The 25,748-nt window shown below is 40.1% G+C and overlaps 1 protein-coding gene across 2 annotated transcripts in view; it reads left to right on the forward strand.

Moving 5' to 3' along the window:
• Nucleotides 1–25,748, forward strand: part of TNKS (tankyrase) — a 142,143-nt gene that overhangs the window by 84,946 nt on the left and 31,449 nt on the right. For both annotated transcript variants that reach the window (XM_065061494.1, XM_065061493.1), the window contains exons 6-11: nucleotides 9,972–10,066; nucleotides 12,872–12,938; nucleotides 13,386–13,572; nucleotides 15,606–15,727; nucleotides 18,287–18,378; nucleotides 18,473–18,551. In XM_065061494.1, coding sequence (XP_064917566.1) covers nucleotides 9,972–10,066; nucleotides 12,872–12,938; nucleotides 13,386–13,572; nucleotides 15,606–15,727; nucleotides 18,287–18,378; nucleotides 18,473–18,551 — 642 coding nt within the window. The remainder of the gene's footprint in view (nucleotides 1–9,971; nucleotides 10,067–12,871; nucleotides 12,939–13,385; nucleotides 13,573–15,605; nucleotides 15,728–18,286; nucleotides 18,379–18,472; nucleotides 18,552–25,748) is intronic.

Genomic DNA, 25,748 nt, shown 5'->3' on the forward strand with positions numbered 1-25,748 from the left:
TGACAATCCAACTCAAAGTCCATCTCCACCTGTTCTTCAGTGCTGCCAAAGGTCTGTTCAGTGCATCTGAATCTGGGAGAACTGCATATGCTACTTCAGAAACTCCAGAGTTTCTTTTTCATATTGCAGTTCCATCCCCAGCCAAAACTTATTCGTTCACATGAGAGAGATTCTTGTGAGGAAAAGTTTTCTGAGAATACCATGGGTTTGTAGGGATGTTGCTCAGTTTTTCTAGCAGATCTCTGTGGAACTGTTTTACCAAATGGGTGGTAGGTTAAGATACATGCAAATACTTAGAAGGGGCTGCGGGGCGTGTGTGTGTGTGTTACATTTTAATTCTTACTTAGGAAGAGGTCAAGGATCACTAGTGCCCCATTTATGGTGGTGTTCCCATTTAAAGATTTAAGTCTCTCTCCCAGCACCTTACTGTTTCCCTCTATAGTCTCTGCTTCTAGACCAGTTTCTGAAAGTAATGACAGCAACTTAGTATGGAGTTGTTGGGAAACTAAGCTTCCTAATTAGTATTTGAGGAGCTGAGATCCCTTTTATCCATTTGCCACACCTGCTTTTTCTTGTGGATCAGACTGATCTTTGCTTTTAAAGTTCATTCCAAACATGGTTCATGCCTTCTGTCTCACAATGTATTTTTCTTCTGGCCTTTCTTTTAGCCCTTTTTCTGCCAGGTAACAATGCTCTGTCTGTTTGACTTTGTTTTCTTTTCTCTGAAGTAATCAATTTGAATTATTTTCTTTTTTACATAGCTACTGTTAAGAGAATAGCTTTCAGAGCTATCTGCCTGGATTAAGGATTTGCTTTCCTGTTATCAAAGATAATGATCACCATAATTTTTAAAGCCAAGTGTCATTGTCTAGAGAAGCCTGCTGGGCAGGGAGACCAGGTTTTTCTTCTGGGATTTAATAAAGCTTTTATATGGTCATCTTTAATAATCCACTTTAAGCCTTCCTCTGCAGATGAAACTTTCCTTTGTTGTGTGGTTCTGCAGTGCTTGTATGTTTTATCTCCTGTCAGAAATCATATCTTTGCTCTTCACCCTCTTCTGCTTTTGGGCATATCTTCTTTGCCTCCAGGTCCCTACCTTCTCGCGGGGGGGGGGGGGGGGGTGGTGGTGTGCTGTTTCTATGCCAACAGGAGGGGCTCCTGAGCAGAAAAGTAAAAGCACTCATTGCTGCTTCCTTCTTTTAACCTCCAAGAGACAGAGACACTTAATTTCTTTGTCTACCCCTGTGCAAGATGACGTTTGTTATCTTTTCTGTCCCTTCCTACCCCAGGAATCTATGTGATTGAAGATGATCTTCTCTCATAAATCTCCCACCCCTTACTTGTCAACACTTAGCCCAACTTGCAGTACAGCAGGGTCACCGTGTTAATGTGTACAACTGCTGCCAAGCCTTGTCACCTGGTCTTGAGGTTCAGAGGTACAGTCAGAAACTTGTGTTGTCTCTCAAAGTTCAGATCTATTAGAAAAACAGTTAGTAGTCAGCAGTTTGGACATTACAGCCTTCTGAGAATTAATACTCACTGGAAATCAGAATAGTCCTGGTCTGTTACCCAAGTAAACCTTTTCCAAAGAAGGGCTTATTCTGCCAGTGTATTTGCAGTAATTTTGTTCTGCTCTTCCTATGCTTTTTAACTCTCCAGCCATTTAATTAATTCTTTCCATTTCAACTTTATTATACATCCTTATCTCTTCTTCCGGTTTATGAACATCCGCCTGGTCTGGAGGTGTCCAACACTAATTTGAAAATAACATCCCGGCTCTGGTTTCTGCACAGTTGAAAATAGGAATGTTCCTTCAATCTGTGATCCATGAAGCAATTCTTTGTAGCTGGCACACATTTCTAGATACTTCTAGGAGGTATGCCATTCCTGATATCTGACCGGCTCTGGGCTTTGTATTGTAACCTGGGTGGTACGATACCAAAATGAATTTCTGAAAGGTATTCAGTTGCAAGGAAGAATTTCTTTTTAATGGAGAAGACTTATTTGTTCTCCTTCTACCAACTGACAGGATAAAGAAGAATGCAAACATTTCTCTCTTTATGTAATCCTCATTTTTGCCCAGTGATGCTCTCCCCTAGCACTACTGTCTGTGTATGTGAAATCAAGCTGGTTTGGTCTTCAGTGGTTTACAGCTGAAAACAGTGAAACTTCCCCCTCCCCAAGAGATTGTCTGATATACCAGAGCTCTAAACTGAGTTACTGTGTGACTTACAGATTCTGAATTGGTGAGCTGTTCAGTTCATTTTCAGTCATTAGCTGTTACAAAGCACTTGGCACCAGGCAAACACATGTCAATGAGATATTTTCCAAAGAAAGCTTACAACTGAATCCAAAAATGAAAAAATATAAGTTAGGCACACTGCTTAAAATTGGAGTGCAAGTTAGTATCTCAGCAGCAAAGGAGAAGCCTTTCCACAGTGGAAAAGTTCAGGAATATCTCTTCAAGACCACAGTATCACAGTATGTTTGGGATTGGAAGGGACCTCAAAAGGTCATCTAGTCCAATCCCCCTGCTGGAGCAGGAATGCCTAGGTGAGGTTACACAGGAACATGTCCAGGCGGGTTTTGAATGTCTCTAGAGAAGGAGACTCCACAACCTCCCTGGGCAGCCTGTTCCAGTGCTCTGTCACCCTCACTGAGAAGAAGTTTTTTCTCAAATTTAAGCGGAATCTCTTGTGTTCCAGCTTGATCCCATTGCTCCTTATCCTATCATTGTTTGCCATCGAGAAGAGCCTGGCTCCATCCTCATGGCACTCACCCTGTATATATTTATAAACATTAATAAGGTCCCCCCTTAGTCTCCTCTTCTCCAAACTAAAGAGACCCAGCACCCTTAGCCTTTCTTCATGAGGGAGGTGCTCCACTCCCTTAATCATCTTCGTTGCCCTACGCTGGACCCTCTCCAGCAGTTCCCTGTCCTTCTTGAACTGAGGGGCCCAGAACTGGACACAATATTCCAGATGTGGTCTCACCAGGGCGGAGTAGATGGGAAGGAGGACCTCTCTCGATCTACTAACCACCCCCCTTGTAATCCACCCCAGGATGCCATTGACCTTCCTGGCCACAAGGGCACAGTGCTGGCTCATGGTCATCCTGTTGTCCACCAGGACCCCCAGGTCCCTTTCCCCTACACTGCTCTCTAATATGTAATTTCCCAACCTATACTGGAACCTGGGGTTGTTCCTGCCCAGATGCAGGACTCGACACTTTCCCTTGTTAAATTTCATTAGGTTATTCCCCGCCCAACTCTCCAGCCTGTCCAGGTCCCGCTGGATGGCAGCACAGCCTTCTGGCGTGTCAGCCACTCCTCCCAGCTTAGTGTCATCAGCAAACTTGCTGATAGTACACTCTATTCCCTCGTCTAAACCGTTAAGGAATATATTGAATAATATTGGCCCCAATACTGACCCCTGAGGCACTCCACTAGATACTGGCCTCCAACTAGACTCCGCACCATTGACTACCACTCTCTGGCTTCTCTCCTTAAGCCAGTTTGCAACCCACCTCACTACTCTATTGTCCAGACCACACCTCCTCAACTTAGCTGTGAGGATGCTGTGGGAGACTGTGTCAAACGCTTTACTGAAGTCAAGGTAGACCACATCCACCGCTCTGCCATCATCCATCCACCTTGTTACATTCTCATAAAAGGCTATGAGGTTGGTCAAGCATGACTTACCCTTGGTAAAGCCATGCCGACTGCCCCTAATAACCCTCTTATCCTTGGTATGCCTTGAGATGGCACCAAGGATAAGCTGTTCCATTACTCTCCCAGGGACAGAGGTGAGGTTGACTGGTCTATAATTACCCGGGTCCTCCTTCTTGTCCTTTTTGAAGACTGGAGTGACATTTGCTTTCCTCCAATCCTCAGGCACCTCCCCCGTTTCCCAAGACTTGGCACAGATGATGGAGAGCGGTCCAGCAATGACTTCAGCCAGCTCCCTCAGCACCTGCGGATGCATCCCATCTGGACCCATGGATTTATGGATGTCCAGACTATTTAATTGCTCCCTAACCCAGTCCTCATTGACTAAAGCAAACTCCTCCATTGACCTGGCTTCGTCCGGGGTCTCAGCGGTACAGGGCTCCCCAGGACAGCCTCCAGCAGAGTAGACAGAGACAAAGAAGGCATTCAGTAATTCTGCCTTCTCTGTATCTTCTGCCACCAGGGCACCCACCCCATTCATCAGTGGGCCTAAATTGCCTCTGGTGTTAGTTTTATCTGCTATGTATTTGAAAAAGTTCTTTTTGCTGTCCTTGACCCCTCTCGCCAGCTGTAATTCTAAGGAGGCCTTGGCTATCCTAGCTGCCTTCCTACATCCTCTAACAGCAGCCTTATATTCCTACCAAGTGGCCAGCCCCTGCTTCCACGACCTGTAAACTCTTCTCTTCTGCTTGAGCATACCCAACAGATCCCTATTCAACCACGCAGGCCTCCTGGCTCCCTTCCTTGACTTCCTGCGTGTGGGGATGCTCTGATCCTGAGCGTGGAAGAAGCAATCTCTGAATGCAATCCAGTTATCTTGGGCCCCTTTTCCTTCAAGCAGTCTTGCCCATGGGATTTCCCCCAGCAATTGCTTGAAAAGGCCAAAGTTAGCCCTGCTAAAGTCCAGGGTTGCAATTCTACTTGCTATTCTGTTCCTGCCACCCAAGATGCTGAACTCCACCATCTCGTGGTCACTGCAACCCAGGCAGCCATCAACCTTTACTGCTTCAACCAGACCCTCCTTGTTAGTGAGGATGAGATCCAGCAGTGCACCTCTCCTAGTCAACTCCTCCACCATCTGCATGAGGAAGTTATCATCAATGCACTGGAGGAACCTCCTGGGCTGTGGCTGGCTGGCTGAATGGTCCTTCCAGCAAACATCAGGGAAGTTAAAATCCCCCACAACAACCAGGGCCTGTGACTGTGAGGCCACTCTCAGCTCCCCATAGAAGGCCTCATCAACTTTCTCAGCCTGATCTTGTGGCCTGTAACAGATGCCCACAACAGTGTCACCCCTGCCAGCCTGCCCCTGGATCCTGACCCATACACTCTCAACTTGCTCCTCATCCACTCCTGGGCAGAATTTAGTACCTTGTAGTTGCTCTCTCACATAGAGAGCAACTCCACCACCACGTCTGGCTGGCCTATTGTGATATTGTTGCAACTTGTTTTCTTACCCCATTAGTCAGAATGATAAAGTGGCAATTGGAGATATTCCACTCACATACAGGATGCCTTCCCGATGTACGCTCATGATTGATGCAGTTCATTTTAGAGAAGTCTGTAAGAGAACGGCATCAAGCAGACACAGACTATTGCAACTGGAAAGAAAGATTCTGTCATGAATTCTAACCCAGTGAAGCGACAGTTGTTTGCCTGCTCAGAGGTTTTTCCTTAGTGTGCCACATTCAAATAGTCATCTTGCCAGGAGTCAGGACATCTTTCAAACCAGTCACTTCTATGCAAAACTGTCAAACAAAGGTCCCTTCTGGGGTTGAAAACCTCTCTGCTCTTCCCTTAATTCAGTGGAGGTGAAACACTGTTTTGAAGGGAGCTTGTAAGACAAACTACGAAAGTTTAAGATACTGTTTTTGTTGCCACTGCTCTCTACCAGCAGCTGGGCCTGATTAGAATAAAGGTTTCATTTGACAAAGGTTAGATGAGAGTTTGCTGCATACCTGCAATTTCCAGATCTCCCAAACCTGAAGATATTTAGAGACAAGGTAAAAATGTCAGGTATCTGAAAGGTGTACTTGAAACATTTTAAAATCTCTCTGCCCTGTCTCCTTTTTTGACATCCTGTGTCAACAGGGTGTTCTGGAAGAGTTAACAATAAACATAGCAAGTGTGCTTTGGTATTTTCTGACATACTTTTGTGTCTGTCTGTGTAAGAGCCTTCCTTATAGCTGCATGTCGTGAACATGAGAGTAGACATAATATGTCAAGGCCAGAGCTGGATTTCAAAATCAGGGTGTAACCTCTTTATTGCAAGAATACCTTTCCTATAGAAGATTAAATTAAATTATGATAGTACTAAATTACAGCATAGTGTCATAAATTAGATTAATTATGAGAAATCATGTATGTGATAAGAAGACTGTTGATTTTAATAGCCTTCAGGATGACAGCTTGAGAATTAAACAGAGTGATTAAGATTGTTATCAGATAGTATTATGTAGAGACTTTTGGCAGTAGAAAGCAAGAACGGGCAATATTAGATCTCAATACAGTTCCTCCAGGTGTTATTGATCATGCAGAGAATGCATGATGTAAGATCCTTACACAATATCCTTCTGTTTAAATTTGCCCATAAAATGGACGATTCATCATTTAAATCTGGGAATGCAGCTTTCTTTGGAGGCTGTGGCAGCATTATCATCAAAGAGTTGCTGAAGACTCTAGCAAGATAGCAAGAGAAACAGATAGTGCTTGGAATCAGCTCTCCCATGTTGCCTATGGACAATTTGTTGAAACCAGTTTTCTGATTTCAGTGGAAGCAGCTCAGCAGCCCCTTTTGTTTGATGCAGGTGAACAAGACAGCAAGTCCAAGGTGGCTGGCCTTGAAAATAGTGGTCATCAAATTGGCTGTTGGTAACAAAGCAGTGGTAAAATACCTAAGGATCAATGAAAATAGTATCAAACTGCTGTATGTGCATTTTTTAAATCTAAAAAATGCTTTTCTCATATTCCCAGGCAACACATTTTCAAAAGAACTGCAGGAAAAAATACCTGCTTTAGTATAAATTGTAGGTATACGGGTTGACAGTGATTGCCATCTTGTGTACAGTAATCTTCCTTGAAATGTACAGTACCTGCTTTGACTCAATTACAACTGCCATAAAACTTTAAAGTAATGTGAGCATCTCACATGAGGGTCTACTTTACTTAATAAAAGTGGAGTTGTACTCTTTTTAATTACACTAGCAAGTAAGACAGTACGATTGGCTTGGTAACTGTGAATGTGAGTCTTGGAAGGTAATTGCCCTCTAGGGATTCTTGTTAGTAAGTCTCTTGCCAGGTATTGAAAGACATGGGAGGAGGTGTTAATTGATAGCTCAATTAAATCTCTTAATATTGAGTTATTAGTTTGATATACCTTGCAGGTGCAGCATGCCATACTGCTGTTTCAGATAACTACTTTTTTCTTTTCTAGTGCTACATAAGCAGTACGTTAATTTTAAGCATCAGTGTCTTTACTACCATCATTCACTTGACTCTCTTCTTTTTTTTTTTTTTTTTTTTTGGTTGGAAGGCTAACTAATACTCCCGTAGTTCATGTAGTGTGACGTTATCTTTTAGGTACTTAGTTTCTGTAATTAGCATCCAAGATGGTAATGCCAGAGTAGTATTTTTAACTATTAAATCTGTAACGTGAATGTGTGCATTCAGTTGTTCTTGCCCCTCAGTGCAGCATTCACCCTGACAGCAGGATGTCCCCTGCCCTGGCCGAATTAGGGCTCATAGCTTGCCTGTCTGTGTCTCCAGCACTGTGTGTTCCTCCAGGATACATGGTTTGTGATTGCAGAGTCAACACATGAAGAGTGGTGGAGATCTCGGCCCCATCTCTATGGATGGGTGCAGGGAGCACCAGTTGGCTGCTCCTGGGAGAGGCAGCTGCAGTGCAGCAAACATCAGGCACCTGGCTGCAGCCAAATAACTAATTCATGGTGTGCTGGGAAAGATGTGGTGTTCTGTGATTAATCAGGGGGCCGTGGTGTCTGTGTCACTTCGCCTAAGGAGATGGAAGTAGCTCGCCTTTCTGAAAGGCAGGAGTATAAGTTATCTGAAGATTTGGGATGACGCTGTTTTGCTTCATTTATGTAATTTGTCTTTTACGTATAACCTTGAAATGTTTTGGGTTTTGTCTCTAAGTTTTTTTGGCAAAGGCAGGTCTGATAGCCCTAGAAATATGAAATGCACAGTCCCAGCTTGAGTCATAATAGATTTTCTTTTAATTTTAAGCAGTGAACAAGACTTCAGGGTTGATGTATCTTTATTGAGAATCTCCCTATTAATAATGCTTGATACGAGTAAAGCATCATCTTGGAAGTCTGCTATCATTGTTTTAGAAGTAGCATGCAGACAAGAATGGATGTAGTTTAATTGTAGCGAGGTTAAAGGATCCTCCAGAGGTCCAAAGATTTAGTGTTTGCTTCAATTTCTTCTGGAGTTTAGGCCTTTCAATAGACCGGCTTTTCTGCAGTCCATTTCAAATTCCTTTCAGGTTTTCTGACTTATTAATTCAGTTGATTTAGTAACCAAACCAAGGCACTGTCAGAATTAACAATACTGAAGTATACTGCTAATGTAAATAGTAGCATAATCTTTATCAACATTTTCATTAGTGTTTCTGATATGTAGAAGCCAACTATTTTATAATAGGGCCGGATATGAAAAGAATATAATACCTTCTGGATCAGTCCAAACTGCTAATTCAGTAGTCGAAGCCTTTCTGGAACAGAATAATAGATCCTAACAATTTGAATGGCCAAACATGTTAAAGATTTAACCCATTTTGTTGTTGGTGGCGTTTGGTACTTTGGACACACTTTAGGAATCCTCAGGTTAGTAATGTTAGAGGTCCTTGTTTTGAGTACAGATAACTCTGAAGATGGAACTTGCATAACTGCTTCCCTAAATAAACTGGGTTACCCAGGTGTTTTTCTTGGAGATGCCCTGTGCTGCTTTTTCTGATGGTACAAGCTGTGTCCTCACTGGGGTTACACAGGACACTTGGTAGGTGTCAAAGTAGTTACTTTTTCTTTGTTTTTTTTCAGATCTTGATAATAGCGAGAATGCGATGTCTTATCTGTAATACTGTGTAAGGATCTTTTAATGCTGACAGTAAATCTGTACTTGAGTTAATACTGTGAAATATGTAAGTCTTTCCATGTGTTCAAGTTGGTTTATGTATGAGGTTTTACGGTAATAAAATTGTGTTCTTTCGGTTGCGTGCCACAAAATAAAGTGCAACAAGGATCCCTTTAAAATCCTCTGCTCCTCAGCCTTGGGAAGGAGGAAACAACATTACACATTTGTGTAAGAAATCAGTTCCTTCAGATTGAGGCAGCACAATTTTTTATTTTTTTTTTCATAACAAAAACCTTTTAAAATAAACTGTGAGGGGAATTAGTGTTGTCAACTTCAAAAGCTTTTGGTTTAAATTCTTATGAATTAGCTGTGGAGAAGGTGCCACTATTACTCTGTTCCTATGCAGCAAAGTGCATTACTGCTGCAAATATATGTTTTGCAAGAAACTGAAAACTGCATAGTTTGCTCCACTTTTCTTAGCACAGTACAGAACATGTACGACTGCTTGTTTGGTGCAGAGCTGAAGACAGATATTCCTGCTATGGGATAAATCCATTATTTCTTGTTCTGCAGTCTGCCTCTTGTGCACTTGTTGCAACAGGCAAACACACAAACAGTTTTGTAACCTGTGAGTGTGCAGCCTGAACTGCATAAATTTGCTTAGGAATTTAAAAAAAAAATATAGCATTTAAAAAATTAATTGAATTCTACCATTTAAAATAAACAAAACCACACACCAACCAACCAACCAACCAATCAATCTCACAAAAACCCACCAAAACAAAAAACAACCAAAACCAAACCAAAACAACCCCCTGACACCCAAACAAAACAAAATTGGTCAATTATTTACATTAACTTTAAATTATGACCTTGTTATTGCCTTAGGAGATACCTGGATTCTTTGCCAACTTAAGGACTGTTTATTTGGTTTGACAACAGGAAGGGCAAGCTGTGCTGTGTATTTGTTGTTTTGGCTAATGACAGAAGGGAACCGTAACTTATCTTGATCCAATGTGTAAGAGAAGCTAAGATTATTCATTTATCTTCATCCAACGTGTAAGAGAAATTAAGATTACTTACATTTCAGGAGTTGCAGGACTTGAAATTTATGTGCCTCCCTTTATTTATCTTGTTTTGCTTTACATTGCAGTCCACTCCTTTACACCTAGCAGCAGGCTACAACAGAGTTCGAATAGTCCAACTTCTGCTTCAGCATGGTGCAGATGTTCATGCAAAGGACAAAGGGTATGTAAAATGAATTTATTTATTATATGTTCTCAGCAGTGGTTTTGTATTAAGATGAATTATTTCTCTGTTTCGTGTTGCAGCATAATCTCAGATAGTTGGCTGAGAATGCGGTGTTTGCTTCCAAAATCTGAATGTGGTTCATCATAAATAAACTTTTGTTAGAGCTGTAATTGCTCTTGTTTTGAGCCTTCTATCACACCTGTAAACATTTTTTTTTTTCCAAACCTTATTCTTTGCTTCCATGCACAGACTACACTGTTAAACCATACTCTTCTAGCATTATTTTAGGGAAGGTGATGTGGAGAAGGTACATGGGCTTAGTGGAAAAAGTGCATTCAAAAATTTCTCTATGGTATCGTTATATTGTTAAATATGTATGGATGTAATTCCAAGTAATATTAATAATTCGCATGCTCACAACTAGTGGTTCTTGGAGACCTATCTTGATTGCTGTTGCCAGCAAAAATCAAGAAACAGTAGAAGCTAAAGTGTCTATTTTTGCTGTAAGGTTAGTAGTTACATAAGACAACAACAAAAAGAGCATAGCAGTCAGAAATCTGGAACAAAATATGTTGTACTTTGTTCTCAGACATATGTTTCTGAACTCTAAGGTGATGATTCTCATGGCAGTCTGATAGGAAGGCTTAGTCCTAACATTGCAGAAATTGGGTCCCTGGTTAAAGGCATGCGATTTGTATTTAGAGTCCATAGAGATAAGATATTAATGAGCATATGTTCTGTCTTCATCAGCAAACTTGAGGCACTTCCTATATTTTCATTTTCTGCTGAGTCCAACATAGTGTTAAAAGAGATTTTAAATTATGGTCTTAGGTGTTTGTTGTTTTTTTTTTTTTTTTTCCTTTTTCTTTCCAAAACAAGCATACTTAAACTCTTGAAGATTAACTAATTGTAGTGCTTTTGTCTGTACATTCACCCTTAATGACTTTTTTGATCAGAATCATCATAGAATTATTTTGGTTAGAAGAGACCCTCAGGATCATCAAGTCCAACCATAACCTAACTCTAGCACTAAACCATGTCTCCAAGAACCTCATCTAAATGCCTTTTAATGCATGACGACACATTATGTTAGTCAAAAAACCCAAGAGTGAAACCGCATGTGCTGCCTATTCAGGTAGATCCAACACTGTTAAGCAACTTTTAGGGATTTACACCTTTCTGAAATCTGAGTACCACTTTGTAGAAAATTTCAGCATAGATGCTTTAATAAGGTTTGAATGATCTACTTGGAAAGTATTAAAAGCATGAGAAGTAATTAAGTCAAACTTGAGTAGGGGCAGGGAGGGGATGGGGAAGAAAAATGAAGAAAATAAAATAAAAACAATACACTTACTTTGTATTAAACATTTAAACTATGCAAACATACTTAAAAATGTCTCACAGTCTAGTAAGCTCCCTCTTTTTTTAGCGGCATCACACATTTACGCTCAGTGTGGTCTTTTGATTTTTCTTGCTGTTTCTTATTTATAAGTAAATGGACTATAAATAAATGTCATTTATCATTTATAAGCTAAATTAGGTTACATTGATTTTATAGATATTTTAGATTCTCTTCAATGGTGTCACTTTGGAGAGAGTCTTGAGGAACTGTGACACATCTTAAAAATGGTCTTAACTTCTTGTTACTGCTGAAGAGGACCACAGCCAAGGCAGCAGCTCTTTTTCAGCTCTTCCTTTCTTTGCCTTGCTGCTGTTGTGCACAAAGTCACAGTGTGCTAAAAAATAAAAGGGGAGGGTGTGCTGAGATGCATGGCTGCAGTGATTGTCTTTGCTGATGACCATCATTTTGGAAGAGGGCAGGTTTTTTGAGTGCTCTGTGGACTGCATACTCTCCCTCTGTCTCAAACATACACCCATAAGTTGTAATTAAGAAAAGTAACAATGGAAAATAACAGTTTGAAAAATTTACCCTGTTGTGTAGTACTTGCTGTTGCAATGCTCTTTGAGTTGATTTTGCAATTCAGGGAAACATCCCCTCTATTTTTCATAAATGATGAAGAGTTAATTATTGTTTTTCAGTGCATTATGTATCCTGATTTGTTGAGCCATAACTAGCCTGTCTTGCTTGGCTTGAATTAAACTCATTTTGTCCTCTGTCCTCTTTGCATCTCTCTTCCCATGCATTACTTTTTTTATTACATCTTGTGCTTCTGACAAGATTCCTCTTGTTTACTTTGCTAGTGTCATTTTTTAGCATGGCCTCCAGTAACATAGCTGTACAAAAATTACAGGGACTCTCTTAGAAGTTTCTTGCACAGTTAAATAGGTTGTAGTGTAAAAAATGGAGTAAAATCAGGTCATTCCACAGCCTTCAACAGCAATTTCATTCTGCTTTCTATGGATATTTGTGCATCTTCATAATATGTTAGTGTTACCTGGGGAGTTTTGCCTTTCATGTATTTTTTCAAATAAAGAGGAGTTCATACTTAGGCAGAAATGGAACACTAACTTTTCTTGAGCAAACTGAATGTGGAATGGGACTTTGCCCTCCATTAATAGCTTCAAGAAAGATCATTTCAAAGCCAATTAATGCTAATTTTAGTGGTATATTAAACCTCTGTGGGCTATTAGGACCAAAAAAACCCACATTCTAATGCCACTCTTAAGTAATGTGTTGTTTGGGAAGGTTAGATTTTTCCATTAGTTTGTGAATCTTAATTTTAAAATTTTTGTATATTTAAACATTTTAGATTTGATTTCTGTTCATCTTTCAGTAAAGAAGAAATCTCCTTTAAAAATGCTGCTTAACTAAATTTGCCTTCATTTGCCTTTTTCACACAGTGGTCTTGTGCCTCTTCATAATGCATGTTCATATGGACACTATGAGGTTACAGAACTGCTGCTTAAGGTAAGCGGAAGGATGGAAAGCCTAAGTAGACTTAGATGCTTTAGGTGAAATATGAACTGTTTGTACCAGAGCTGAAAAGGAAGATTTATTTTTTTCTGTAGTAACAGGCTTCAAATATCCTGTATGTCATTTCAGAAGCCTGCAACTTCATGCCTTTATGTGTGGGTTTTTCCACACCTAATTTCTTTGGACAGATAGTAGAGTTTCACTTATTTGAATTTTTCTGTGGAAAAATCTGTTCTACTGAAAAACTAGCTTACAGAAAATCCTCCTTTTTTTTTTTTAAGGATTCAACAGTATTTTTGTATATACAGATACTTTTATAGTTCGTATGTGTGTTTATATATGAAAGATTGGAACCGGTTTTCGTAACGAAATTAAAACGTGTAAGCATTTAGTTGTTGAAGATGATTTCTTGCTGACATAAGGCTTCCTTTGCTGTGCCAGCATGGTGCCTGCGTGAACGCCATGGACCTCTGGCAGTTCACCCCCTTGCACGAGGCTGCCTCGAAGAACCGTGTGGAGGTCTGCTCCCTGCTCCTGAGCCATGGCGCAGACCCCACCCTGGTCAACTGCCATGGCAAGAGTGCAGTCGACATGGCCCCAACGCCCGAGCTGAGGGAGAGGCTGACCTGTGAGTGTGCGCAGGCGGGGAATGGTGGTCGGTGGGTGAGAAAGGTGCTGGTTTCAAGCCATCTTCCTTGTGCTTTGCACCTGGATGCAAAGCCATGGAGTAACTGCAGCTGTGCCTCTCACTTTGAACTGTGTTGGTACCTCTAATAAACCGTTCACGATATTGTCCGGTTTTCTTAGGTTTTAAAAGTTTAAGACACTGACCCAGTGACCATGGGGTTTTTTCATGCTTAAAGCACAGTTAAGTCATGCAGGAGCCTGGATATTGGGGCTCCGTATCACACGTGAAGAGTAACGGCCAGAAGGTAGGTAGCTTTGGTGTGCAAACCTGGAGGTGGAAATTCCAGCACCTGCTTTTGTAGTCTTTGCAATCCATGTGCTATTTACAAAACAGTGTTTCAGCTCTAATTTGAATTTGTCGGCCTTTGTTTGCCCTCTTTTTGGGGATTTGTTTTCTCATTGTTACAAACTGTAAAACATTTAAATTAGACAAGTATGGAAACAAAAACAATATGAAGTTACAGAAAACTCCTTCTTGAGAAGCAGATTCTGAACTCTATTATAAATAAGCTTTTTGTTTTGTCTGTCACCTTTCCAGAAGCCCCATGGCACACTAAGAATATGATCCTGTACTACTCAGTCACAGCTAGTCAGGTTGTCTGTCACTATTCTTTGCATGTGAAAGTGGTAAGATCATGTGCAGCAGAAAACTTTGCTCCAGAAGAAAAGAAGAGGGAGTTAATATCTTTTAGCTACTTCGCTAGTCTCTATTCTGGGCTAACTTGGGAGATGCTTCTGGCTTTGAGGCAGCATAATTTACCATTTTTTTAAAATAGCAAGCAAAAACCAAAACAAAATAAACCAACTACATTTAAACTTTGTTTTATTGCTGTATTCATAATTCCTGGAGAGGGGCAGGAAAAGATTCGTGTCCATTAATATCCACTGAAATATGTACACAAAAATGAATGTTACACCAAATTTGACAGCATCTTGGTGGGACATCATGTATTTGCATACCCAAAACAACACGTTTAGTATATTCTTGAGTTCTTTGGTTTTATGATTTAGGAATAATATTACATTTATTTATTATTTCAAGATTTATTTGTACCTGTGCTTTCAGTAGTGCTTTGTTTACAAAGAAGTTTGAAATGAAAACTGTAAAGTTACTGTATTTAATTTTATTTCTAAATCCACAAATGCACTGGATGTTAAAACAAATGTGGGAGAAGAAAGCCTTTCTTAACAAGCTTGGCATTTCAAGCTTGCTTGTGAAAGAAAAATACTGATATTTTTACTGAGATTGTTGAGCTGCTTTTTTTTCTAGTTCTCAGGTTCAGACGTCATTCCTGCTAACCTGCCTTTCATTTGTACAATTTAAGAGAAACACTTTTAGTTCTTCTCAAATTCAGAATGATTCAGAACTGAAATGAACTAGTTGCTGAACTGAAGATATGAAACTGAAAATACCATAATTACCTCTTCATACTTGCCAAGATACAGCTCCTATCAAAACCTGTTTCATTTTTGTAGCAGACTGGCTTCAAATGCTTAGCCGGTTAGCTTTCTTTAAGACAAATAATTTAATGTTTTATATTTAAATTATATATTACTTTTATATATTACTATATATGAAATATCTATTTATTCAGGCTTTACCTTGAATTATTTGTAGTTATAAATAAAAAAAGTTTTTTGAAAAGCAACTGTAATCCTTTTTTCTGAAGAACATGTAACAGCATTGTGGTCACTTCAACACATATGTAATTCAGAAGTCACATATGCATTTATTATGAAGTGTGTGGCAGATAAGAGGGAGAAAAGCTACAAGGATTTTACTCAAGGAATCACTTCCCCTCTCCTTTAGAATGTCCCTTTGGTTTCAGCAAATGTTTCACGTTCTATGTCCCAGGTCAGCTACTATCAGAAGATGTACAGAAAGACTCTTATTTCCTCTTAATTGAGTATAGCTGCCTTTCTCCAATGACATTGATATATGTGACTATTAAATGCGTCTTTTTCCTCTAACAGATGAATTCAAAGGACACTCTTTACTACAAGCAGCCAGAGAGGCAGACCTAGCCAAAGTGAAAAAGACACTTGCTTTGGAGATCATTAATTTTAAGCAGCCACAGTCCCATGAGACAGCACTGGTGAGATCATACAGTCGATCCATTTGTTTTGTGATAAATGTGCTTGTAGTGCTAGCTGAGGTGTTTTGTTTCTACACGATGAAAATATATTCATCATCTGAGATTGAGGATTTGCCATCAAACACTCTATATATGAAAATTAAATCACACTTACAGAAAAAGCACCATATAATTTTTTAGCATTTTTATTCTTCTTCCTGGTAGATTACAGCAGCTTTCCAGCAGCTCCTCACCTGTTAATTTTTTACCTCTCTTCTGCCCCTTTTCCCCATCACACTTTTGTTTTTTTATTGGTCAATTGCTGTGTTTTTTCTGGGGTTAAATTCTATTTCAATGGCCTGGTGCTTCCTGAATGTTTTATGTGAGCAAACCTGGATTACAAATTTTCTTCATAGGGTATGTAAAATTGTGGTGAAAATAGATGGTAGGTTTATATCACAGGGTCTTAGAGGATTAGAATAGTACTGACAATACTGCAATAGCTATGTAAACAGGGGTCTTTGAGACTTTTCTGGCAGTATCCTGCTCTTATTTCATTGTGTGAAGAAGCAGTGGAGGCAAAGAACACAACCAGTATCCCAGATGCAGTGAAAATGTTTAAGTTGAGAGGGACTGATGGTATTATAGAAGCCATTATAGTTATGATACTTTATTCCGATGGAACACTTTCTTCACAGTGGTAAGTCTCAGCTGCAGGCATACAACTGCACGTTTAGTGTTACAAACATTGCGATTGTGATCGGAACATTGTGTGCTGAGTACCAAGCATCCATATGCTCTCTTTGCTCTATGGAGGGCTCAGCATCCTAGCCTGAATTTAGAAGCAAGACAGAGAAGAGGTATTTAGAGGCTGAACGTGAAGGCAGTAGGAAATTTGGGATGATGTTATCCTTTTCTTCCTGAGTATGTCAGCTGCTGATATGCGGCATCTCTATAGCTGTGTAATGAGGACTTTGTAGTCCTGTAGTGTTCTTTGCTCTTCTCTGCCTGCTCGTTCTGTAGAAAAAGCTTGGCAAAATGGCATATTTTAGCTCTGTTGATGGTTTTGGTTCACTGTTCAGTTGGTGTTTGACTGTCATTTCTCAATTTTTGTGTCCTGTACTCAAGATTTCCAAGTGGTCTCACATCCAAGTGGCAGGACTTAGCTTCCAGAATCAGATGAGGTTTTGTGCAACCTAACTGAGCCATTCCTGTCCTAAGCATGGGATCTTTTATTACAGGGCACTGGGATCTGTGCCCTATTACCCCACAAAGGCCAAAGCAAGGACCTGGTTTGTGCTTCAGTGTTACTCTGAGGTTTGGCAATATTTCAGCATGTGTGTTGCTTCTAGTGCTGGTTTATCACATTGTCTGGAAATACAGATAAGTTATTGTCTGAAAAGCCTCAAAAATACTACCACTTTTCAAAGTAAAAGTTGATCCTAATGTTTATTTACAAAGCTTGCCTTTGCAGAACTTGGCCATGCTCTGCTGACTAAGAGTAGTGTGGAATCTTGAGCGACAGTTACTTCATAGTGAAGGCTGAAACTGGGCAAAATATGGTTATCAGTACTATTGCTACTTATTAGTAGTCTGTTTGGGGTCTAATTGTAAAGGCTCTTGTTTCACTGTTGGAGAGTTTGAGAACTCTGCTCCAGAAGACTATCTGCTTTTTACAGATTACTGATGTAAAACATGGGTAAACCTATAAACGAAAATATTCAAAATGATCTCATACTTTTCATAGTCTGTTGTCTTGAGACATCAATTGTTGAGACTGAGAAAGCATTGATAGGACCACTGTTGAGGAAACACCAGGATGAGTTGAGTCTGGTCTCTGTAGAGGATCAAAGGAAAAAGGGATGAACAAAGTGCTCGCTTCTGGGTGTGCCAAAGGCACAGGCAAGCCAACCAGCAGACCCCAGGCATATTCAGGAGAATGGTTATACCTAGCAGAGGGCTAGATGGTGTTCCTGCAAGGGCAGGCTTGAGCATTGAAAAGCCCTGTGTGAAAGATAGATCTTTCTCACAGCATGGAAAAGAAGATACTGTAAGAGAACGTTATTGCCTGTTTGCTTATTACAAAATTTGTAATTGAGTACATAACAGAATTTCCATTAGGTTAACAAGTTCGATACACATTGAAATAGAAGTAAAAACAAAGCAACATTCGAGTCATGTAAATCAACATGACATAGTAGCTGAATCTTAATGAACCATTTTGGAGTCCCTCTGTAGAAAATTAGGCTGTTTCAAGCCCTTTTTCTTTACTTCCTTTGTGCATTGTGCTGGTTTTGTCCTGATACCTAGTTAAACGTAGTTGGGAACATACTGTTTTTTTTCCTAAGTGACAAATAGTTTTAAAGTGAAAATTGTTTTTCTGAGTAGAATAATATAGCATTGATCACTAGCTTGTATTTTGGTCAGTACATTATGTGTTTCAGCAGAAATGTGATGGATTCTGTTTGTAAATTTTGCAGTCCGATGTTTAGTGGAATAATTGAAGAGATGAAGTCATGGATCTTAAAGCTCTTTGTCTTCTGCGTAGTTGAAATATAATTTATATTTACTTTTTTGCAGCACTGCGCTGTGGCTGCTGTGCATCCGAAGCGGAAGCAAGTTACAGAACTATTGCTCAGGAAAGGAGCAAATGTTAATGAGAAAAACAAAGAGTAGGTTTCTGAAATTCTTGAGTTTTCCTAAGGACTCTGTCATACTAGGAATGTAAAACTTATATCTTCCTTTTTTTTTTTTTTTTTTACCTAGTTTCCTGACACCTTTGCATGTTGCAGCTGAAAAAGCTCATAATGATGTCATGGAAGTTCTGCATAAACACGGAGCAAAGGTAAATGTATTAAAATAAATGTAGGCAAAAGGCAAGAAGGGTTATATTGGTTAAATACAGTGTTAGTTTTTACAATAGTTGTTACGATAGTTGTTGCTTTTTCTTCTGTATGTGTTGTGTTCCTCATGTTAACCTTGATGTTCATCTTAAATCAGTACAGAATGTTCAGGAACCCCATTTGAAAATCACATCTTCTCTTCAAGCAACTGAATAGAGGCTTTAGGAGTCTCGCTGGCTAATTTTTAATGAATCTTGCTACTAATTTCAAATAAATGTGGTCACCTAGGTGCCTCTTGTTGCATTATCTTATTGGTTTGAAAATATCCGATGTCCCAGTTTGCTGATGCTGAATTTAGTAGTCTAATGCTGGGCACCTCCCTTACCCTTTGCTTGCTTCCTGTTCTCTTAATCAGATTGCTTTCCCATGCCCTTTAGCTGACCAAAGTAATTTGTGAGCCTATGGTGAAGCTTGCTTAGAAACACATGGTTAAAGGCAGAGAGAAGTATAACTTTCCTTATTTAGGATGTGTTTTTAAGCACCTTTCAGAAAAATTTCAGAATGATCTTTCTCTGATTTTTAGCAGCAAACTTGACATTCATGGTCATGGTATACCTACCTATTTAATTTTCTCAGAAATTCTTCTTAATGGGTACATTCTTCGTCTTGGTTAAAATATAAATGTTTTCCTTATTTTTGCTTTTGAGGGGGTCACACTACTCTCTTTGAGTCTTCATCTTCTTTCAGGTAGCTAGAAATGAAGAAATACACCCTGCAATAATAATCTGATGTGTCACTCTTGATGTGATACGATGTGCAAGTAATGTAATCATATGCATAGTTAATACTAAGTCTTTTTATTTTGAAGCAAGTTGTAGTTTTTAAGCCTATATGAGAGCTCATTGCCAGATTTCAGTATCTAATTCACTTCCATAGTACTTTAACAGCATCATAAAATAGCTTAACAACAATACCATGACAGAATTTATCACATTTGAGAATTCTGATTGGTAACATACCAAGATCTTCCCAGAGGGGGAAAGTAGAGGTTTCAGTTACAGTCATCAAAACCATTTATTATCGTTTTCCTAGATTCACTCTTAGTAGCATACCTATGTACTGAAAGTGAAAAAAAATCATTTTCCCACAGGAATAGATACTTTGTGGCTTTATGGACCTGATTTTGTACAGCAATTCAGTACTGCTGGTATTTGGGTAGGCACTGAACTGAACAAGCTGGAGTTTCAAGTGTATTGATACCCAAGTACTACCTGCTTTGAAATACATGGAATTTCTGTGTGCTGAGGGTTTCTGGAAAGCCTGCTACTAAATACTGTAGGTATTTAAATTAGTGCTCCCTTGAAAATCTAGCTCTGTGTAGCCAGGTTAAGAGTAAGCTCAAAGATGTAATCTTTTCTGGTATGGCTCAATTTTATTGTTTGTGTCAGCAGCACATTCTGATGATAGCTTGTAATTGTTTTATGTCTTGAAGCAGGGGTTCCTAAATCGTGATCCCACTTGTGGACTGTGTGATGGTGGTGAGTGGCCCACAGTTATCTATAGAACCTTGCTGAGTGGTGTGTTCTGTTGTTTTTTTCAGTTGACAGTATGCAGATAGAGGTACATCATGATGATTAAAACTCATTCTTTGTTCACATCCTGATGTATGCTTGCTATGTTATTTTGAGGATAGACAGTCATGTTTAAGATCTAGCAAAGCACTTTAAGTGCATGGCAGGAGACCGTTCATTGTTAAAATTAAGCACATATTTCCATACTGCAATGGATCAGGCCCCTCGTTATTGGTGCCCAAAGTTCCTTAGCTCTAAAATGGTACATAATGTGATCATGGTTTTTCATGAGAGGTAGGTCATTAAGGCTTATGAAGCACTTTGAAGTTCCCAGATGGGATATGCTCTAGAGTATTAATTAAAGTAGGCATTTTTAATCACTGTAAAATGTTTGTCTTGCTTGTATATTATCATTTGACCTCTTGCTTGTGCTTTGACTGTAGGCATTCAGTTCATCAAACACTCTTAACATTTATGTTTGTTTCTGATTGTTGGGACATGGCAGCTTTAATCCCTGATGCATGATACAGGTTTTTGATTTTTTATTTTTTTTTTTCATTTGTTGTGTTTGAGGAAGCTTTTTCTTCCTGTTTACTTTTTTTGTGCCTTGAATTTCAATTACTTCATGAGATGTAGTCAGATGTACTAAGCTCTTTGATCCTGTCTAGTTGTATTTTTTACAAGAGCTGGTGAATCTCATCATTCTGCAATAGCAGCCTCACAGTGGATATCCATTTGTTCCTTGAACAGCACGCTCATGAGCAGTTTAAATACATCTCTGCCATTTTGATGCTTTTTTTGCTGAGGTATTTACAGTGAACAAATTGATTCTTAGCCTTTGTTTTTGTGGGCTAAAAGCCTTGAACACTTAGTCTTCCTTCCCTCATAAGGGAACATTGCCACTTCCTAATCCTCCCTATAACCCTTGTCTTTACCAGCACCAGAGGAAATCTTGGAGCTCAGGCAGCAAAAATGAAATTCATTCACCCATGGCCTTACATGATGGCACTTCCGTATCTTTAATATAAATGCTGGACTAATACATACTGGGATTGTGTTTCCCTTTTTAATAGGCATGACACAGTAGTACTCAGACCCTTCATGTAGTCTTATAGTACACAAAGAATCTCGATTTTTTTTTTCTTGATATTTTTTTGTATTTGTGCCCTTCACACAATTCTCCTGTGCCAAGATCATTAATGAAAATATTAAAACAAAAGTATCCCACAACCAGTCACTGAGCAGAGCCCGCCTTTCAATGTGTTCAGTTCTTCAACCAATCTCTATTTTTCCATATGAAGTAAATAAAAATTTCCAATGTGATCCCATTGCAAATCGGTGTGCTCGGCATACTCCCTGCAATGCCTGTACACTAATGCACGCAGCATGGGGAATAAGCAGGAGGAGTTAGAATCCTGTGTTTGATCAGAAGGTTACGATCTAGTGGCAATTACAGAACTACGGTGGGACAGCTCACACAACTGGAATGTGGTCATGGATAGCTATGCCCTTTTCAGGAAAGACAGGCCAGCCAGGCGTGGTGGTGGAGCTGCTCTCTATGTGAGAGAGCAGCTACAGTGTACTAAATTCTGCCCAGGAGTGGATGAGGAGCAAGTTGAGAGTGTATGGGTCAGAATTAAGGGGCAGGCTGGCAGGGGTGACACTGTTGTGGGCGTCTGTTACAGGCCACAAGATCAGGCTGAGGAAGTTGACAAGGCCTTCTATGGGCAGTTGAGAGTGGCCTCACAGTCACAGGCCCTGGTTGTTGTGGGGGATTTTAACTTCCCTGATGTTTGCTGGAAGGACCATTCAGCCAGCCAGCCACAGTCCAGGAGGTTCCTCCAGTGCATTGATGATAACTTCCTCATGCAGATGGTGGAGGAGCCGACTAGGAGAGGTGCACTGCTGGATCTCATCCTCACTAACAAGGAGGGTCTGGTGGAAGCAGTAAAGGTTGAGGGCTGCCTGGGTTGCAGTGACCACGAGATGGTGGAGTTCAGCATCTTGGGTGGTAGGACCAGGGCAATAAGTAGAATTGCAACCCTGGACTTTAGCAGGGCTAACTTTGGCCTTTTCAAGCAACTGCTGGGGGAAATCCCATGGCAAGGCTGCTTGAAGGTTAAGGGGCCCAAGATAGCTGGGTGGCATTCAGAGATTGCTTCTTCCACGCTCAGGATCAGAGCATCCCTACGTGAAGGAAGTCAAGGAAGGGAGCCAGGAGACCTGCGTGGTTAAATAGGGATCTGTTGGGTATGTTCAAGCAGAAGAGGCGAGTGTACAGGTCGTGGAAGCAGGGGCTGGCCACTTGGGAAGAATATAAGGCTGCTGTTAGATGATGTAGATCGAGAGAGGTCCTCCTTCCCCTCTACTCCGCCCTAGTGGGACCCCATCTGGAGTATTGTGTCCAGTTCTGGGCCCCTCAGTTCCAGAAGGACAGGGAACTGCTGGAGAGGGTCCAGCGTAGGGCAACAAAGATGATTAAGGGAGTGGAGCATGTCCCTTATGAAGAAAGGCTGAGGGAGCTGAGTCTCTTTAGTTTGGAGAAGAGGAGGCTAAGGGGTGACCTTATTAATGTCTGTAAGTATATAAAAGGTGAGTGCCATGAGGATGGAGCCAGGCTCTTCTCAGTGGCAAACAGTGATAGGACAAGGGGTAGTGGGATCAAGCTGAAACACAAGAGGTTCCGCTAAAATTTGAGAAGAAACTTCTTCTCAGTGAGGGTGACAGAGCACTGGAACAGGCTGCCCAGGGAGGTTGTGGAGTCTCCTTCCCTGGAGACATTGAAGACCCACCTGGACATGTTCCTGTGTGACCTCACCTAGGCGTTCCTGCTCCAGCAGGGGGATTGGACTAGATGATCTTTTGAGGTCCCTTCCAATCCCAAACATACTGTGATATTGTGATACTGAAGTGTGGATGGAGGAGACTTACCATATTTCCTTCACGTTGCAACCATTTCTTCTGTCAAAGGAAAGGTACTGTGTAAGACAGCTTTAATCTACCTTCTCAAGACCGCTGCTGATTACAGAATAACAATTTGAAAAAGATGAGTAGCTGGGGCTTCAAAGAAAGTGGAACTTTCTTCTGAAATACAGCACTAAAAGGCAGACAGCTGATCCAGAAAAGATCCTCTAATAGTGGATTTAGGAGACAGAGTCATATAAAGTTTGTAGATTGAAGATCATTTGTGATTGTCTTAGTAATAGAGAGAAAGCTGCTGTTTTTATGAGGAGCAGCTGTGATCTGTGTCAGACAGCAAAAGTGAGATAATAGGATGTATGTCTGAGTAGGCTTTTCTTGTTTTCTGAAATGGGCTGAAGTGTAGTAAAGACTAAGCTTTAGGGATTTTGCTTGGGAGGAACGAGGAAGGGTTTGTCATCTTGATTTTGCAGAATTTGACTGTCAACTGTAAATCTAAAGCACAGGTGAGAATCCTTGGAATTTTTTTCAAGAATGTTGATCATAAATGTCTATGGTTTTAAATGCCATACCCAGTTTTTACTTGTTTGCCTAAACTGCAGTGTGAAACAGCACTTCACGCTGCTGCTTATTTGATATTGAATATCCTCAAAGTACCTTATGAAACAGAAATGCAGAGTATCTTTAAAGAATCCTCCAACATAAACTATTTTTATTAGACCTGTTAGCAAATCTTCAAGTGCATTGATATTATCTTTGAGGATGGTTGAAATCCTTGGCTTAAAAATAAACTTATTTGAAGGTGATGATCTGATGAAAAAGTCGCTTTCAGCCTGTTTTGTTGTATTGCTAGATAGTTGGATACCTCTTATAACTAGCTCCTTGTCTGAATTTACAGATACATGGGAAATGTAATATGTTTAAAAAGACGTTTGACTTTCTAGCAGTGCAGAAGAAAAGGATTGAAGTCTTTTCTGAACTGGGATGATTGTTGGAAAGAAAGACCTGCAAGCATGCAAGTTCACTGGTGTCTTGGGCAAGTGTAGAGATGCCATGAATGCTATTGGTTTGACTGTGTTATGTTTCTAAAGGATACTGTTGAAACTGTTCTTCTGCAAGAAAAAAATGAGCCTTTCTAAGGTATATTAGGCAGATAGTGTCCTTATTCATGATGGGAGGAGAAATGGCTTCAGTCTGCCCTGCTAGGAAGGTCTTGCTTTGTGGATCTTTGCATAATAAGTTATTTCTGTGCATTGGAGTAGCAAGTTGCCAGCTTTTCATGGTCATGGATTTGAGAACAGTCACCATCTATCTAGACCCACACAAGAAAAGTGAATGGTTTTGAATAATTGTTGTGTAATACATTTGCTTCCAACATTTCAGTTAGAGGTGTGATTTTTCTCAGGAAAGAATAAGCATTGAAAAAATTAAATTTCCTTTCAGAAATGTGGCAGGTTCTGGACTATCTTGGTTATCAACATGAAGAACTGTGTCAGCTGTTGTGGTTGCATGGTTCAACTTTTCTCACTGCTTAGACATTCAAACTTAATTATATTAATCTTAGGCTTTTATGCAAAGGAACAACTGTGGACATATGACTGGATCGTATAAGAGCTTTCAGAGTGAACCTAGATTTTTGTTGTTTTGTTGTTCCTTTTCTTTTTTTTTCTTCCTTTTCTTTTTTTCTTCCTTTTTTTTTTTTTTCTTCTTCTGACAGAACTTGAAATTGCCACCAGCACCTCTTCACTCCTATCCTGTTTATTGTTAGTGATGAACAAAGACACAAGACATACTGCATGCTGTCCTCAGAATAACCACAGGAGGAGAGCAGTTAGAACACTTGCATTGCAGAGAAGGATACCATGATACTGGAACTGCTGGCAGAGCAAAAGTTTCACGTGTGCTTTTAGGATGTGCATCTTCTAGAAGGATCTTGGATTAGATGATCTTTTGAGGTCCCTTCCAATCCCTAACATTCTGTGATCTCACAGAGAAAAATGCAGTGCTTGGAAGCTGTTGCATTTTGTGCTGCTGTAGTGTCAAGGAGTAGGAGGATATTTAGGATATTTGATACCAAGAGAAAGCAGGTATGCTTATGAAGTCTTATAAAAAACCGTTTCCTGAACAAGTCCCAGCTGTTGAGCAGCCACAAGTGCGTGGCAGCCAGGGGAATGTTGCTGTGGCTGTGTGTGCTTCTCTGAGACTGCGGCAGTGCAGGAGGAAAAATCTCTTCACTGTCTGATGAGACGTGACCATTTTGATTTCTCTACTGCTTCTATGCAGGATGAGGAAAAGGAGATGAAAGGGGTAAAAGGGAAGAACAGAAGGAATTCTGCATTGGGAAATACTAAGATGGTATCTTTCAATTAAAATCCCTATTTAAAAACACTTTTTGATAACTGCGCTCTGCTTTTTTTCTGCGGTTTGAGCAGTGGAGTGACTGCTTTCATGCTAAAAGGTGAAGAAACTGGATCCAGAGCCAGCGTGCTGTAGAACAAAAGCTGTCATATCTGTCATTTTTAACTTCTTGCATAAAACCCACCTGTAAAGTAATTGAGAGCTGCAGCCTTCTAATTTCAGACTGCTTATAAAGGGGACTAGTTGAGTATTTATGTTTTTTTTTTTTAATTTTTGATTAGTACAGCTGGAACAATCTGCCTTCTCAGCACACAAATAAGGCGGTACAACTAGGATATTAACATTTTGTCA

The sequence above is a fragment of the Columba livia genome, chromosome 4 (genome assembly GCF_036013475.1).
Source record: "Columba livia isolate bColLiv1 breed racing homer chromosome 4, bColLiv1.pat.W.v2, whole genome shotgun sequence".
NCBI lineage: Eukaryota > Metazoa > Chordata > Aves > Columbiformes > Columbidae > Columba > Columba livia.